At 41.0% G+C, this 17671-nt stretch overlaps 2 protein-coding genes across 4 annotated transcripts; both read right to left on the bottom strand.

Annotated features, from left to right (window-relative positions):
• Nucleotides 1-163: 163 nt before the first annotated feature.
• Nucleotides 164-10799, bottom strand: syce2 (synaptonemal complex central element protein 2). Of its 3 annotated transcripts, XM_077605977.1 has the most exons (7): nucleotides 10685-10799; nucleotides 4498-4605; nucleotides 4100-4229; nucleotides 3890-3948; nucleotides 1799-1907; nucleotides 1452-1695; nucleotides 164-383 (listed from the first exon to the last, which is right to left on the bottom strand). In XM_077605977.1, the coding sequence occupies exons 2-6, from the start codon at nucleotides 4560-4562 to the stop codon at nucleotides 1486-1488; spliced, it is 573 nt and encodes a 190-aa protein (XP_077462103.1). In that variant the 5' UTR covers nucleotides 4563-4605; nucleotides 10685-10799; the 3' UTR covers nucleotides 164-383; nucleotides 1452-1485. The 3 variants fall into 3 exon arrangements, with proteins under 3 accessions (XP_077462103.1, XP_077462102.1, XP_077462104.1); XM_077605976.1 differs by lacking the exon at nucleotides 164-383 and having other exon boundaries at nucleotides 1015-1695; nucleotides 10685-10796; XM_077605978.1 differs by lacking the exons at nucleotides 164-383; nucleotides 4498-4605; nucleotides 10685-10799 and adding an exon at nucleotides 4351-4402 and having other exon boundaries at nucleotides 1015-1695.
• Nucleotides 10800-13212: 2413 nt separating this feature from the next.
• acp5a (acid phosphatase 5a, tartrate resistant) lies at nucleotides 13213-17447 on the bottom strand. The gene is made up of 5 exons (XM_077605975.1): nucleotides 17103-17447; nucleotides 16832-17031; nucleotides 16609-16733; nucleotides 14314-14659; nucleotides 13213-14242 (listed from the first exon to the last, which is right to left on the bottom strand). The coding sequence occupies exons 1-5, from the start codon at nucleotides 17191-17193 to the stop codon at nucleotides 14003-14005; spliced, it is 1002 nt and encodes a 333-aa protein (XP_077462101.1). The 5' UTR covers nucleotides 17194-17447; the 3' UTR covers nucleotides 13213-14002.
• Between the last annotated feature and the right edge of the window lie 224 nt (nucleotides 17448-17671).

Here is a 17671-nt window from a genome sequence, read left to right as displayed (position 1 = left end):
GTTTTTCTGTATCTTTTTTTCCTGTTTAAACCCCAGTACAATTTGTGCTATCCAGGGCAAATAGGATCTATTCTTGCACAGTGAAGCCACAAAAAATAATAACTCTAGTAATGTGGCCAAATACAGATGGTTTCAAATCTCAATGAAAAAGAATAAGAATTGATTGAATAGAATTTAGTGCTTTTATTGTCATTATACAAGTATAATGAGATTTAAATCGTTCGCCACATAGTGCACAAATAACAACAGATAAATAATAAATACTAAGTAGTCCAAGTGACCTCAGCAGAGTGGAGCGGCCTTGTGCCGTCTGAAGTCCAGGATGAGTTCCATGGTTTTGGAGACGTTAAGCACCAAGTTGCTGAGAGCACCACTCGCTGAGTCTATGGACGCAACAACAAACAAGCAAACAAACACCTGGATAATCAATATCTAGTAATGATAAATAAATAATCAAAAAATAGTAATAGATAGATAAGTGGTCAATAACAAGGAGGCGCGATCTGACTGTCCCAACTGTGAGCAAGGTATGGCTCTGTATGCACTTTTGATGTTTGAGTAAACAAGATCCAGTTTTACCCTCTCTTATTGGACATTTCACATGCTGGTAAAATGTTGGCAGAACAGTTTTGAGATTTGCCTGGTTAAAATCTCCTGCAATTATGTGCACGGCACTTGGGTAGGCGTTCTGGTGATCGTTTGTGTCCATTAGTAGGGTAACAACGGCTATCTCTCTGGGAAGAAAGAAGGGTCTGCATCTCACTGACGTGAATTCTATGTCTGGGGAACAGTGTCTAACCAGAAGAGTGCTATTGTTACACCGTCTCTCAATCACATAAATGTAAAGCCCACCAACCTTTTTTTCCTGAGTTGAACGTCCCGTAGCGTGCAGCCTGCTAGCTTTTTTTTAGGGTATTTGTGGGTGTAGCCACGTCTCTGTGATTATTAGCATGGAGCATTTGCGAATGTAGCGACTAGCAGCGAGCTTTAATTCCAAAAAGTCTCAGAGTACAGTGCCTTTCAAAGTACTTTTTATTTACATTCATCTTTCAACTTGTCAAAAAACAACTGCATTGGTACTAGGTCACATATACTCTATAATAGTCTAATTATAACTCCTGAATACTGTTAATTATTTTGACTGTTACATGAAAAGGTTGTAGCATGAAAAATGTGTTTTTTTATGTCCTGTATTACAACTGTAAATGGCCTAAATGAGGTTGGCTGAGATGTTGCATGTGAAAAGTGCCAATAAAAGATCTCCCCTACACAATGTGGTTTAATGTTAGTTTTTGCACCAATTGTCTATTCAATACTCTCAATTTCATAAGATATACAAGTGGGGAAAACAATGTTATAATGTGCTCACTGACCTAAAGACTAATCTGAACTATTACTCCAAGCCGATAACACAATCACTAATTGATGTACTCTTAAAGAGAAGGACTTACAGTGACACAAATGCTCTGTGAATATAAATCCGACCTAGTCTGTCACCGGCTCTGCTGCTCCACTGATGGCAAGGCCATCACGGAGGCCGCCCAGAACATGGCTGGCCTCGAGGAGCTTCATGTGTAGCTTGGTGCACATTTCCAGCACGTCTGTCAGCTCTAGCAGTTTGACCTCCATCTCGCTGCTGTTCTCTTCATAGGCTTTGTACAGGTCTTGCTTCATTTGCTGGCACACTTCTGTCACCTATTTAAACCACAACGGAGAGCCATTTATTAGTTTTCTAGGTCCACTTCAAAATATGTAAACTTTGCTATTGTTGTCAATAATTAGGGGGTGAAGCAACTACCTTGTCGACTAGAACCTGCTGGAAGCTTTCTATTTCTTTCAAGTTATTTTTGCGGCGGTTGTGAATCTTCTCCACTAGTTCCTGAACTCTTCTGCTGATGTCATTTAAACTGTGAGCACATTGGGGGTGTCTGTCATTGCTGGGTTCATTGAGCGCAAATAAATGTTATATATCCAACCTAATAAATTTCAGTGACCGGGGAGTTTGGAGTGTTCTAAGGCAGTGTTTCCTAACCTTTTGTTGAGCTGCGGCACACTTTTTGCATTGAAAAAATCTCAAGGGACACCACGATCTGAAAATCTTTTAATTTAAAACGATGTCGCCGATAATAACAATAGTCATTCTGATCAAAGTCACTGGGGGTGCTGGAGCCTATCCCAGCCGATTCCAGGCCAGAGGCCGGGGAGCCCCCTGGCCAGCCGATCGCAGGGCACAAGGAGACGGACAATTGACGGTCATCGATTTTCGGAGGAATCCTCAACAGACCACTCAGGTGAACATCCAGGGTACAGACATTGAAATCGTGGAGAATTTTAAGTACCTGGGTGTTCACCTCAACAACAAACTAGACTGGTCCACAAACACAGATGCCCTGTACAAAAGGGGCCAGAGCCGCCTCTACCTACTGAGGAGTCTACGGTCCTTTGGAGTGTGCAGGACACTGCTGAGGACTTTCTACGACACTGTGGTGGCATCTACAGTGTTTTATGCAGTGCTTTGTTGGGGATGCGGGAGCACGGAGAGGGACAGGAACAGGCTGAATAAGCTGGTCAGGAGGGCCAGCTCTGTTCTGGGCTGTCCTTTGGACTCTGTGGAGGAAGTGGGAGAGCGGAGGATGCTGACCAGGATGATGTCCATCATGGACAGCACCTCCCACCCCCTGCATTAGTCTGTGGAGTCCCTCCGAAGCTCCTTTAGCAATAGACTGCGGCACCCTCATTGCAGGAAGGAGCGCTTCCGCAGATCCTTCCTCCCATCAGCTGTCAGGCTCTTTAACAAAAAAATGGCTGTGTGTTAAGACCTACCGTATGCATGCATGTACATTTATGTGTATGTATGTATGTATATATGTGCTAAGCAACACGCTTATTTAATTATATATTTATTCATGTATTTATTTCTTGACCTACTTATTACCTATCTATTTATGTCTAAAATGTCTTTCCTATTCCTGCATCCTCACCCTCTTGCCATTGGAACAACGCAATTTCCCGAATACGGGATGAATAAAGTTATCCAATCCAATCCAACCATGCACACTCACTCATTCCGAGGGGCAATTTAGTGTCCAATCAGCCTACTATGCATGTTTTTTTTGTAATATGCGAGGAAACCGGAGTACCCGGAGGAAACCCATGCAGGCCCGTGGAGAACATGCAAACTCCCCACAGGTGGACGTGACCTGGATTTGAACCCAGGAACCCGGAGCTGTGAGTTTGACGCCCTAACCACTCGCCCCACTGGGTGACCCCAATTTTAACCTCGTTATATTATTTATTTTTTTCTCATTTTCTCAGCAGCTTTATCCTCACTAGGGTCGCAGGGGGTGCTGGAGCCTATCCCAGCTGACTTTGGGACAGAGGCAGGGGACACCCTGAATTGGTGGCCAGCCAATCGCAGGGCACAAGGAGACAAACAACCTTTCACACTCATACCTAGGGGCAATTTAGTGTGTCCAATGAGCCTACCATGCATGTTTTTATGGAATGTGGGAGGAAACAGGAGTACCCGGAGAAAACCCACGCAGGCCCGGGGAGAACATGCAAACTCCACACCAGTGGACCGACCTGGATTTGAACCCAGGATCCCCACTGCGAGGCCGACGCGCTAACAACTCAACTGGCTGCCTAATCTCGTTATATTCATATTAATGTTTCTCTCGGAATATTACATTGTATGACTTTTTCCAATTTCTCGCGGCACAATTGACCATTGCTCAGCATACCAGTGTGCCGCCACAGTGGTTGGGAAACACTGTTCTGATGCACTAGAGGAGCCGTATAGTTGGCACACATTCAAACAGAAGTACTATGTATGTTGATTTTACTATGAAGGAGAGCCAAAAGGGGTAGAAATAAAATGTCCTTGTACCTGGAATTTTCTTCCATGTCATTCCTGCTTGAATTGGTCTCTGTATCGTTTACCTGAAACTACAACCAGGGAAATTACATTATTAATATGCACTACTAAAATATAATATTAGCACCGTGGTGCTATTGGGTTCCAAAGTAAATCGTGCTAATTAACCATAGCTATTATGTTTATTAATGTGATGGGAGAGGGTGGGGGTGAACTTTGTACCATTCGTAGGTCCTGGTGATGTCCTTCATGCTGGCTGGAATGTGAGGTATTTGCTCCTTCAACGAGAAAGTCCATACTGGTCCCGTAAAATGTGATGTTTACTTCGAGAGAACAATTTCCAATGGGTTTTCTGTAGAAAAGCCGTTTGCCAAGTAAATACGGAGTTATGAAAGTTAGCAGCCAGAGAAATTAAGCTAATTTTAGCGTCTTCGATGCTAACGGAAGCTATATGTTATGCTAAGCAAGCTCACGCTTTACTTCTAAGCGTGGACTCTTGAGAGATATAAGGGGACATATACAATGTGTACAAATAATATACAAAACATGACATAATTGAAAGAGTATCACATAAATGCTGTTACGAGGATATCATGCTAGGTAATATGATACTACTGTACCTGATTATGATCTTCGGTTTTGTTAGGGGCGGGGCATTGAATTTAACTAAGGCCAAGTTCAACATAAAAGTAATGAAAGTCTGCTAATAGCTCTGCCCAGGATCGAGGCTGCAAGACAAATATTAATAGTAAGAAATATTTCTCTTCCAGCTGTTGATGGTATCAGTGCAGTCAAATACAAATATTTGTTGGATGGGAAAAACATAAATACAAGGGAGAGATTATGTAACTTCTTAATTGAGATAATGTGTCATGCACTTTCACAAAATATGTTGTTTTTTAACTATAGTCATCCGGGTCTAAAAAACACACACAAAGTTCATAGGGAGGTTGTCAAAGGCAAGTAAAGTGGACCTCAAAGGATTTTTTGAAACATTCTGCCAAATAGAATGAACTGCAACTGAAAATTAGGGAAAATGGTATTTGCATGTTCTCCCCGGGCTAGCGTGGGTTTTAGCCAGGTACTCTGATTTCCTCTCACATCCCAAAAATGGTCTCATCTCATCTCATTTTCTGAACCGCTTTATCCTCATTAGGGTCACGGGGCGTGCTGGAGCCTATCCCAGCTGACTCCGGGCCAGAGGCGGGGGAGACCCTGAATTGGTGACCAGTCGATCGCAGGGCACAAGGAGGTGGAACCCAGGACCCCAGAACTGTGAGGCCAATACCCTACAACAACTATGAAATGTTAATTCTGTATATTGTACATTTGATTAGATTCTGGTATTAAAAATGCACAGTTAAAATACATTTAAGACAACTAGTAGTGAATATTTTGATTAGAATCAATCTACCTGGGTTTATAATAATTACTGACAATACATCTAATTGTTTACTGCTATCCATGTAAAAACTCAAAATATTTTACCTATTATCTGTAGTACTTTAAATGGGCTAATCTGTGTTGGCTGGAATGTTAAGGGAAAGGGTTTTGCTGATTGGCAGTCTAATCCCATCCTCTCTCTCTCTCTTGTTCAACGAGTGTGTCTGCTCAGCAACATTTAGCCAGGATTATTTTCCAGTGAAGAGGACACATGGGACAGAGACAGAAAATCCAACGCCTTTTTGCGACAGGATAGGGCAATAAGAAACATCCAAACAACAATCTTAACCACCATCACATGCCGAAATTTATTTCGGAACGGTGGCTTAATTAATGCTTTGGTGTACCTGAACCTGGAAGAAATATCTTTTTTTAGACGGGTAGGTGGTGGCAGGTTTTAGGCAAGAATGCGTGACCTAGAAATTTAGGAATTTTTTGAAATACCTTTGATGCCCCCTACATTGGGATTATGGACAGTTTTAACAATACAGAAGAAGAAGGAGCGCATACGTTTCACTATTTGGTCCAAAATGTGGATCCAATGTATGAGGAGTACAAACCTTCTTCAAAAGATGGCATTCAGCTACCAAAATCTGTTTTTTATGTCTTTGTGGCCACTGTGGTTGTGGTCGCTGTGGCTTACGCTATTATTGGTCACCTCATAAAAGATCTCCTGCTGGATATTGCAGGTAATGTTTCTTACTCAAATTCAAAAGTTTCTCATCATATATATTTTTTAAATCTACAAATCATGCACCAGAAAAGGTTCACTGTGGGAATTAAATCAACAGTGAACTGTTACTTGTCCATTACATAATTGGGGGACATTTGGGATTCAAATTCTTGGGAAAAAAAGCGTTCACTTCTCAGATTTGTTGCTACATAGTAAGTGATAAACTAGTAAGGTCTTGATCAGCTAATTTTACAGCTTGATGGCAGAAATCAAATTGCATTATTTATTTGATCTTTACAATACCTTGCATAATCACAATACAGGGTTGCCAATCCATACGTATGTTTGTTTTATCAGGATTATAAACTGCCAGAGTTATTTATACAGTGGGGCAAATAAGTATTTAGCCAACCACCAAATGTGCAAGTTCTCCTACTTGAAAAGATTAGAGAGGCCTGTAATTGTCAACATGGGTAAACCTCAACCATGAGAGACACAATGTGGAAAAAACCCTGAAAATCACATTGTTTGATTTTTAAATAATTTATTTCCAAATTAGAGTGGAGAATAAGTATTTGGTCACCTACAAACAAGCAAGATTTCTGGCTGTCAAAGAGGTCTAACTTCTAATGAGGTCCCCACTCGTTATCTGTATTAATAGCATTTGTTTTAACTCATTATCAGTACAAAAGACACCTGTCCACAAACTCAGTCTCTCACACTCCAAACTCCACTATGGCCAAGACCAAAGAGCTGCCGAAGGACACCAATTGTAGACCTGCAACAGGCTGGGAAGACCGAATCTGCAATTGGTGTAAAGAAATCAACTGTGGGAGCAATTATTAGAAAACGGAAGACATACAAGACCACTGATAATCTCCCTCGATCTGGGGCTCCGTGCAAGATCTCACCCCGTGGCGCCAAAATGATAACAAGAACGGTGAGCAAAAATCCCCGGAACCACAAGGGGGACCTAGTGAATGACCTACAGAGACCTGGGACCACAGTAACACAGGCTAATATCAGTAACACAGGCTACTATCAGTAACACAAGGGACTCAAATCCTGCACTGCCAGACGTCCCCCTGCTGAAGCCAGTACACATCAAGGCCCGTCTGCGGTCCGCTAGAGAGCATTTGAATGATCCAGAAGAGGACTGGGAGAATGTGTTATGGTCAGATGAAACCAAAATAGAACTTTTTGGTAGAAACACAGGTTTTCGTGTTTGGAGGAGAAAGAATACTGAATTGCATCCGAAGAACACCATACCCATTGTGAAGCATGGGGGTGGAAACATCATGTGTTGGGGCTGTTTTTTTCTGCAAAGGCACCAGGATGACTGATCTGTGTAAAGGAAAGAATAATGGGGCCATGTATCGAGAGATTTTCAATGAAAATCTCCTTCCACCAGCAAGGACATTGAAGATGAGACATGGCTGGGTCTTTCAGCATGACAATGATCCCAAACACAACCAGTGCAACAAAGGAGTGGCTTCGTAAGAAGCATTTCAAGGTCCTGGAGTGGCCTAGCCGGTCTCCAGATCTCAACCCCATAGAAAATCTGTGAAGGGAGTTGAAAGTCCGTGTTGTCCAACGACAGCCCCAAAAGATCACTGCTCTAGAGGAGATCTGCATGGAGGAATGGGCCAAAATACCAGAAACAATGTGTGAGAAGCTTGTGAAGAGTTACAGAAAACGTTTGGCCTCCATTATTGCCAAAAAAGGGTACATAACAAAGTATTGAGATGAACTTTTGGTATTGACCAAATACTTATTTTACACCATGATTTGCAATTTTTTTTTTTTTAAATCAAACAATGTGATTTTCTGGGTTTTTTCATTCCACATTCAGTCTCTCATGGTTGAGGTTTAACCATGTTGACAATTACAGGCCTCTCTAATCTTTTCAAGTAGGATAACTTGCACACTTGGTGGTTTCACTAAATACTTATTTGCCCCACAGTATATCTGTTACTGCTGAGTCAGAGGACAAACCAAATGAATTTACCTAATACGAAGAAAAAAAAGAAAAAAAACTCTTGTTTGTTCTGCTCATATGTATAATAAGAGGGTTGGATGAGGTAGGGAGAGACTTTCAATCAAGAACACCTATTTTATAAAAAAAAATATCAGGGAGGACATAAATTTGCTCTAACCAGTAGTATACTGCGAAATAATTTTTGATGTTGTCAAGTTCAGTTTATGATGTGATTCACTCTTATTTTTCTTCTACCATCCTGAAAAAGTTATTGTATCAGGTTTGCATACATGTTGTGAGACACACCTACCATGAATAATAATGAATATTTGCGATATTATGTTTCATACAACATTTAGGTAGCAATGTCAAAGTGCTTTAAGTCCCTTAAAGGTTGAAAATCGCCAAACAAGTAAAAGCCTATTTACCACAGGTTACCACAACTATGATGCTTACATTTTATTTGGACTGTTTTAGTTGAGACTCAGGTAATTTGGGATAATCACATTTGATTGATTGGCCTCGACTGTGGTCAGTGGTCTGGGCACCACGTTATAGGCCCGGGTTCAATTCCTTCTTGTTTGGGTTGTGTCAGGAAGGGAATTCTGTGTTAAACATGGACAAAATGTATGATGCGGATCAACTCTTTGAGTGTGGCGAAAAGATGGGCACTTCCACAAAATATGAATTATGTTTATGTTCTTCTCCACCATACATTACACATCAGAAAAATTAAACAGTTTCTTTTACTTCAATTTAACAAACAAGTTTATTTACCCAAGGACAGACATGATGAAGGCGTCTTTACCCTGAACTTTCACACCTGTCATCATTCCACAGACTGTTTGCTTGGGCCAGTCGATGAAGATGTGAAAAAAGATGGTGTGATAGAGGGGGTGAGTTCGCTTCAAATGCCCTGCAGCATCAGCCACTCACACCCCAATGCCTTCCACGTGTGGGACCAGGACGATGTTATCATTCCCATGACGCCCTCTGCAGAGACGCCAATAACCAGCCCGCTGATGGGGGTCATTCCGTACATTCCTTCTTTGTTTCCCAGCAACCTCACCAGTGGCAGCAATCAGTCGATTCCGAAGGAGAGTGATGCATAAAAATGTTTTTTTCCACTATTTGTTCCCAGCAGATGAGTGGGTAGCGCGTCGGCCTCACAGTTCTGGAGTCCTGGGTTCAAATCCAGGTCGGTCCTCCTGTGTGGAGTTTGCATGTTCTCCGCAGGCCTGCATGAGTTTTCTCCGGGTACTCCGGTTTTCTCCCGCATTCCAAAAACATGCATGGTAGGCTGGTTGGGCACTGTAAATTCCCCCTAAGTTTGAGTGTGAATGGTTGCACGTCTCCTCGTGCCTTGTGATCGGCTAGCCCACGATTTAGGGTGTCCCCCGCCTCTGGTCCAAAGTCAGCTGGGTTAGGCTCCAGCACCCCCTGTGACCCTGTGAGGTTAGGTGGTTCAGAAAATGAATTAATATGTTTATTTATAGAGTGCAATTTGGGTGGCCCGGTTAGCGCATCGGCCTCGTAGTGGGGGACCTGGGTTCAAATCCAGGTTGGTCCACCTTTGTGGAGTTTGCATGTTGTCCCCGGGCCTGCGTGGGTTTTCTCCGGGTACTCGGGTTTCCTCCCACATTCCAAAGGCATGCATGATAGACTGATTGGGCACACTAAATTGCCCCTAGGTATGAGTGTGAGCGTGAATGGTTGTTTGTCTCCTCATGCCCTTGGCCACCGATTCAGGGTGTCCCCCGCCTCTGGCCCGAAGTCAGCTGGGGTATGCTCCAGCACCCCCCGTGACCCTAGTGAGGATAAAGATGAGCGGTGAGATAGAGTGCAATTTATAATCCGGAAAATATGATACTTGTAAGAGGAGATAGCTTTTTAGCTACACAGTTTCGCATGCGCATTCGCATGGATGGGAATGAATTCCATTCAAAATGAGAAATCAGACAATTGAATGATACCATCAGTGACTTTGAATGTTTATACTGAAAAAAAATTATTGAGAAAAAAATGAACAAAAGTGAAGTGTTGTGTATGACCATGGATGACTACTTTTTCAGTAAACACAGACAACCCAGGAATGGCCTTCCCCTGCGTTTTTTTTAATTATAGGATTTGGTCTAAATCAACATTGTTTGATGTGACATGTTGATAAATGTTCACTGCACCATGCCCCCCTCCCCTCCATTTTTTTTAAAATTTAAACTTGATACATATAGTAATTTGGGGCGGCGTTTGTAATGCTGCGCTTGTTTAAAAAAACACGGCAATATCTCACAATGAGAGCCACGTATAAAATATCGTGTGAAAATTTAAATGTCACATATCGTAAATTTACATCCTAAATAAAAAAAGTTAAATGTTGAATCTAAATGTTAAATCTAAATAACAAATGTAAATGTATAATCTAAAACCTAAATATAAATGTTGAATCTAAATGTAACTAAATATTTAGCTAATATGCAAATTCAAACAACCGGTAACAGGAAGTAAAAAAATAATAGCTGATTGCCGCTGTCGAGTAGGATTTCTTCAGTATCTAACAATTGAGATCCTCTGGCTCACATTTGATTGGCTAAAATAGTACAGGCATTAAGAAGATATATTTATAAAATATTTATATTTTTTTTAAATTAAGAACAATCTTGGTGCAGAAATAAGATCGTAGACATCTAGTTCAGCAGTTTTCGCTATTACTCACCATGACAGGAATATTGAACAATCTAAAATGCTGATGTTGGTGTCAAAACAAAAAATGGTATACTTCCAACTCAGAATAGAGTTAGAAGAAACCCACGCAAGCATGGGCAAAAAAATGGAGCTGAGATGCAAAGTCATCACAGGCAAACATGCTAAACAAAACCTGATCTGGCCCATGTGGCTATTAACTGTTTGTAAGACATTGTTTTGATTGGATAATTGGATAGTGCAAGTCCTGTTCGTTATTGGTGGAGCCTTGAATAGACCATCGTGTGAAGACCAAGCAAAAATCTGCTCCCAAGATTGCCCACCCTGATTTAACAAGCAACAGGGGGGAGTTAACTCAAGAAGAAGTCGGTGTTTAGCGCAAGGTGACAAGGTGAGATCCCTTTTATGGAAAAGAAGATTAAGCTGATTTGCTGGAAAACAGGGAAACACAGCAATTGATCTCAATTCATATTTGAACCAATTTTGTTGTGAGGTGAGAACTCACAGATCTGCTCGTCTTTCGCTTGTACTGCTTTTTTTTTATTGTTAAGAGGCAAAGACAAAACATACTGTGACATCAAATATGCAATGACAACCTTTTCCAATGTAAACCTTTTTACGTTTACGCAACGGAAGTCTTCAAGGTTACACTGCTCATTGGGCCAACATGGGTGCTTACATTGAGCGAGGGATATAGAGATTAGGCAGAGAAGATTAGAAGAACAGTTTAGCCTTAATACGCCAGTTTTTTTTTATTACCTTTGAGCTTTGGAATCTAAAAAAACAAAACAAAAAAAAACAGGAATTTGAAGACGAAAATTTTTTGTTCAAGGGTTGCTGTACTGATATTCAGCTTTTATTTTTGTTAATGGACAAGAATTTTTGCTATGAGAATCCATGGCACAATCAAATGCCAACTTATATTGCCAAATGAAAAGTCATGATTAATTTTCAAAACAGAGGTAAAAGAATATATATAATGAGCATGTTTTGGTGTCTTAAATTCTTGATAATATAATCCATCCTTTTTTTAATCACCCATCTAGCTATCATAGTGTAACTAGATAGGCCAACGTCCAATTTAGGTCACATATACAAAAACTATATTCACACCCATTTATAAGGACAACTTCTTCAACTTCTTTGACTGATTAAAGGAACCAGACTACAACAAGAATATACGTAAGCGAGGTAAGAACTTGCAAATGCCACACGCCATGCATGGAATAAAAAAGTGAGGCGTCACAGCCGAGTAGAGACTTCAACGAGGTGTGTTTTATAGCCATGTTTTTACATCAGAATGGGATTAAGTGATCTTCATGTCCTTTATTCACACTTGACATCCTAATCTGATTTCTACAGGCTCATCTCCAACTCTGATTGGATGATTCACAAACATTAAAGTCACGGTAAATAAATATTAACAATTCCAAAGATTAGTGATTTATTTTAAACCAGAAATGAGATATATATACAAAGACACTAATTAAATTCAAAGTCATAAAAAAAAGTGTTCAAATAATTAAACTCTTTCTTCTCTGTCCCGTGTACAGGGATTGGTGGACTAAGTTTATCCTGTTTAAGTCTCTGCCAATCTGCCCATTACTACTCAGCTGGCATCCCAGATGGGGTTGAGCAGGGACCAGGACCATAATTGAAGTCTCCGGTAATTGAACAAATATGCCACTTTTCCTGAATCTTCTTATTAATATGTACCATTATGGAGTCAAGGATGAATTTTTAAAAAGCATCAGAACTGCTGTTTCATTAGAAATCAATTTCTTGGGTTAGTTACAAGCAATGTTCCCTCTAAGATGCGCGTGTGCGCAATTGCGCACTAGTCTCGTCTTCTCTGCGCACAGCAAATCATATGGAGCGCACAAAACAAAATCCCTTTTTTTTTTTTTTTTTTGCTGTGAGGCCAACGCGCGAACCACTCATCCGCCGGGCCGCCCCATTCATAGATATTAATCATTACATTTTATTATTACAAAATAATTTATGTGTAGTAGACATGCACCTGCTTATGGCAGGTGTGATACTGGTGTGTGCCCATAGCGAGCAATGATGATGTTGCTCACACCGGTACTCAGTGTGCTCAGGGAGGTTGTCTTTCTGCCCAGACAAACAAAAAATTAGAGGGAACATTGGTTACAAGTGGCAATTAAATGGACCGCTTCTATGTAAAGTATATATGCGGTTAACATTTTGAGGTGAAGAGACCAAAAAAACATGTGGCATGAGGCCACAGAATTTGCTTTTTTAAAATGTATTGATTTATTTATTTTCAGCAGATTACAGAAATCAAATGACAGAACTGGACATGCTTGACATGGTATTGAAGTTCCATGACGCAAACACCTGAAAAAAATCTGCCATTCTGCTCCTAAAGAACTGAAAGTTGTGGGGGAAAAAAATGTGAAATTGTTCCAATGTCCAATTTGCGTCCAAGGTTTACAGGTCATGAAAAATAAACAGAACAGAATCCATCAATGCGAATATTTTTGTGAATATGCGCAAGTACACATTGACAAGCTCAAATTATGTTTTTAAAATAGATGTTTATTCACACATGACACTAACAACACACATTTTGCTAAAGAACTTGGTGTACAAGTGCAATTGTTAAGAGGCCCACTCCCTCACAATCCTCTCAGTTGAAGTGCTTTGAGATTAAGTCGTTACTCTAAGACACGGGTGTACTAAACAAAGCATTTCACACATTCACTTCAATTCAGCCCATTACAATGCACTAATTAAATTTGCACCAAATATACAACACAGGATGAAAATGTCAAAGAATTGAGTCAAAAAATTCATTAACTGGACAATATGGAGAGCCTTAAATGTACAAATAAAATCTGTTTTCATGCCACCTGATGGCAAAAAACTTATACACGCAAACTGAACATGTCTCGGGATGAAATAGTTTATCTAGTCAAGTCAGAATTGATGTATAGATTTTTAACAGCAGACAAGACTCTACAGTACAAATCCTTACCTGATTAGATGGTAGCGACTTAATGCACAATTATCTTCTTTGCATTCCCTTCTCCAGAAATCACAAGACAAGCAGTGCGAGTCACGTTTAACAATACTGACCGGAGTTAAAATAATTTCATATATTTATATTCAAAGTAGTAGCAATCAGTGACAGCACTAATTGAGAACCCTTACAGCAGGGCCATTTAATATCATATTTGCTCAGGGTTCCCTCTCATCTGAACACTTTTTATTCAGACAAAATTAGATTTGAAAGCTTTGCAAAAAGATAGCAACAATTGTTTTTTTCATGTAAAAAGATTGAACCGTGCTTAATTTTCACAGTCATCTATTTGCCATTCCGTGGTGAGAGTACGGTACGATAGAGAGAGGTGCCTTTAGCCTGGTAAAAGCTGAGTATCATCTTGTCCTTTTTGACTTCTGCATGAACGAAGCCTCCGAGTGTGGACGCCTGGCCAGTGAAAAATTTCACGGAACCTTTAGGGACGTGTTTCCAATGGCGGACATCGGGATCCAGGAAATTCCCTGCGCCGCTCACTACGTAACCCACTCCAGACTCCTCAATGTACTGCAAGTGAAGAGGAGATGGTCTTGAAATCAGGAATGGCAAATCAATCTAACACTGTATACAGGATTTACCTGAAGATTGTGGTCATGGCCACAGAAGTAGGCAGTGGCATTGTATTTAAGCAGTAGAGGCCGAACCCTCTTAAGGAGGTAATCTGTGGGCCCATGTTCAGATACTGACCACACTGGGTAGTGCCCGGCCACCAGGAGGAAATCAGCCTTAGACCCGGCCATCCTCTCCTCCAGCCACTTCACCTGGCGGTTGGCGTCCATCGCGTTTAAGGGCCCTCGGGGTTTCTCGTCCACAAAGTCGAGAGAGTTTCCGCACAGCTTCACAGTGTCCAGCATGATGATGGTCAGTGTCTTTTCAGTGTTGGGTATGCGGAAGTCCAGTTCATAGTAGTAGGAAGGGAAGTTCCTAATAAGCAACGACAGCAAGCCCCAATAACCTTAGTGCCATTAAAAAGCAAAACTTATAAGGACATTCCTGTGATCAAGGGCCACATAAGGGTGATATGTAGAGTTGTCAAAACAAATTTTGATTCTTACAGATAGCAGAAAGTGGTTACAGTCTTCCTTCAATTATCTCAACTTCACTTATTGCGCATTCACTTTTTTGCGATTTTTTTCTGGTATTCATTAATTTTTTTTAAAGTTCATAAAAACATGAAAATCCACGCTGAAACTCGTAAGCGGAAGCCACTCCCCTGTCTTCCGCTTGCTACTTGGACTCAGCGCTGAAGAAAAAAAAACGTAGTTATAAAAGGGGTGACCCTACTACGATTTTTCGATTATCGTGGCCATGTTTGGTTTACATTAACCGCGCTTTTTGAGGGATTATTGTAGTCATGTTGAATTTGAGTATATGTATATACCTGTCTCCACCTGATGGTGTAGGGGTTCACTCGCCTGACTTCATGCGGGCAAGCGTGGGATCTTATTCCCAATCGGTGGCGGTATGATTGTGAGTGCGAATGGTTCTGTCTCTCTGTGTGCCCTACATCTGACTGGCGACCAGGCGACGGTGTAGTCTGCCTTTCGCCTGAAGTCAGCTGGGCAAACATCCCCCGCAAACCTTACGAGGATGAACGGTACGGAAAATAAATGAACGAATGTATGTATACATACTACAGTCTTCCCTCGATTATCGCAACTTCACTTATCGCAAATTCACTTCTCCGGGATATTTTTCTGCTATTAGTTATTAACCTCCTATGATCTAGCGTCGACATGTGTGGATGTTAGAACCACTCTAGACATCTAAATAATCGTTGAGCAAAGTAAAGCATCGAAAACAGTTTTTTACTCCTACGGCCAATAGGAGGCGGAAAGGCAGGCCGGATCAAAATGGACGCCGCTCGCTCGCTCCATTGTCTTGACGTGCACCCAACCCCCCCCCCCCCCCCCCTCCTCTCCCGGAGGAGGAAGGGGAGGGGGCGGACGGACAGAGCACACGTCCGTCTCATAGTCTCCTCCAAGCCAAATCCTCCCCTCTATTTCCGCCTGGAGGGTTTTATTCAAAAGTAGGCGGTGACAAACTTTAGGCGGGAACAAGGAAAAGGAGGAGATGATATATACAAAAGTGTTGACGGGCCTTGACCAGTAGGTGTCAGTAAAATTCTATTCTAGTGGCTAAAATATATAAAAGTACAAAAGAATACATTTCATATTTCACAGTGGACATCACATTTTTGGTTGTCAAGACTACAATGTTAAAAAGGGTGTGGTGTCCACTTATGATGTGAACATCATTTTTCTCAGAAACTACATGTAAAATGATAATTCTTTGTTTTTACACTCATTTGAAGCCTAATTATAGCCTAAATATCAAAGAGAAAATAAAAATTCACACCTTGCAAGAGTTTGGGTCATAGGAGGTTAAAAAAAAATATATATACTTTTTTTTTGTTCAGAAAAATGTAAAAATCCAGGGTGAAACTCGTAAGCGGAAGCCACTCTTGCTACTAGGACTCCGCACTGAAGAAAAAAATAGGTAGTTATAATAGGGGTGACCCTACTTCGCAATTTTAAAAATATATTTCAAATCCTTAGTAAAGATATAGCTGTGGTAATAGATGTTAGAAATTCAGCAACACGCTTATTTATTTATATATTTATTCATGTATTTATTTATTAACTTACCTATTACCCATCTATTTATGTCTAAAATGCCTTTCCTATTTCTGCATCCTCACCCTCTTGCTACTGTGACAACGAAATTTCCCGAATACGGGATGAATAAAGTTATCCAATATCCAATATATCGTGGGAATTTGGATAGAGAAAAATCAAGCATGATTTTTCTGATTATTCTCTTTAAAAATCATTACAAACAATAAGTATTTTGACAAATAGCAATCTACTTACCATCGTGAAGATATGTGCGTATAATCAATCTGAGCTTGGACATTTCCTGCATGATCATGATTGCCAGCAACAACGTACCACGGGATATTTAGGGACTTTCCTGTATATACAGCCTCAAATGTGTCCTGTTGTATCAATACAGATGACAAGAAATAACAACCACAAAAAGCTTTTTCAATAATAAATAAAAATTGACAGTGCACCAGATGTCTTCTCGACTGACCTTAAATCTTGGAGAATCCAATCTGTCCACACCTTTAAAGTAGAAGTTATCACCAAGGGCCAGAACAAAGTCTGCTCCCATCTGTTCTGCAACTTTACTCATCTCTTGAGCAGTGGACCTTTGCACCAAAGTCATGTATGGTGGGTAAGGTAGCCCTCCCCAGTCGCCAAATGCCAGAAACTTAATGGAGGTCCTGTTACCTGTCAGAAAGACCACAAACAATGTTGAGAACTTTGACACAGCGTCTGTGACAGAGTCAGGCAGTACTTACTGCGTCCCAAATCCAGATTTTGAAATGTTGGAGAATAACAGCCGACTATTGGGATGGCCGTGAGCACAACAGCAAACAGAATTAGCACCATCTTCCAAGGTGTCCCCCTCCCAACAAAAGTAAATAAAATCACATCAGAATCTCATTGAACAGCAGGTTTAACCACAACGATCAAGCCAAATACAGAATATGAATACATCCGCATTCAAAGACCAAAACAAAATCAGGAAACGTGAGCCAGCTGACTGCGCACGCCCACGCTTCCTGTAACAACACGCTCTTGCTCAAATCTTTCCTTCGAGGTGACTTGTGATTGGCTGCAGCCCAAACTTGACATGTTCGGGCTGAAGCCGATCATCTAATCACAAATGTTGTAAAGCAGAGAGGTGAGGAGGCCACAAATTTCCTGTCTGTTCAAGCACATTGCCTGACGTAAGCACAAACTTGCATGCAATGTGCGTCAGGAAGCAAATGAAATCACTCACAGCTCTGATAAGTAGCGTGGATAACCCTTCGCCTTGTACAGAACTCTTCTGCTCCTCCTTTTTATCAGCTGGGCCACGCCACAG

The sequence above is a fragment of the Stigmatopora argus genome, chromosome 7 (assembly GCF_051989625.1).
Source record: "Stigmatopora argus isolate UIUO_Sarg chromosome 7, RoL_Sarg_1.0, whole genome shotgun sequence".
Taxonomy (NCBI): domain Eukaryota; kingdom Metazoa; phylum Chordata; class Actinopteri; order Syngnathiformes; family Syngnathidae; genus Stigmatopora; species Stigmatopora argus.
Note: the sequence above shows the minus strand (reverse complement) of the source record. Positions and strands in the feature narration are given on the sequence as shown.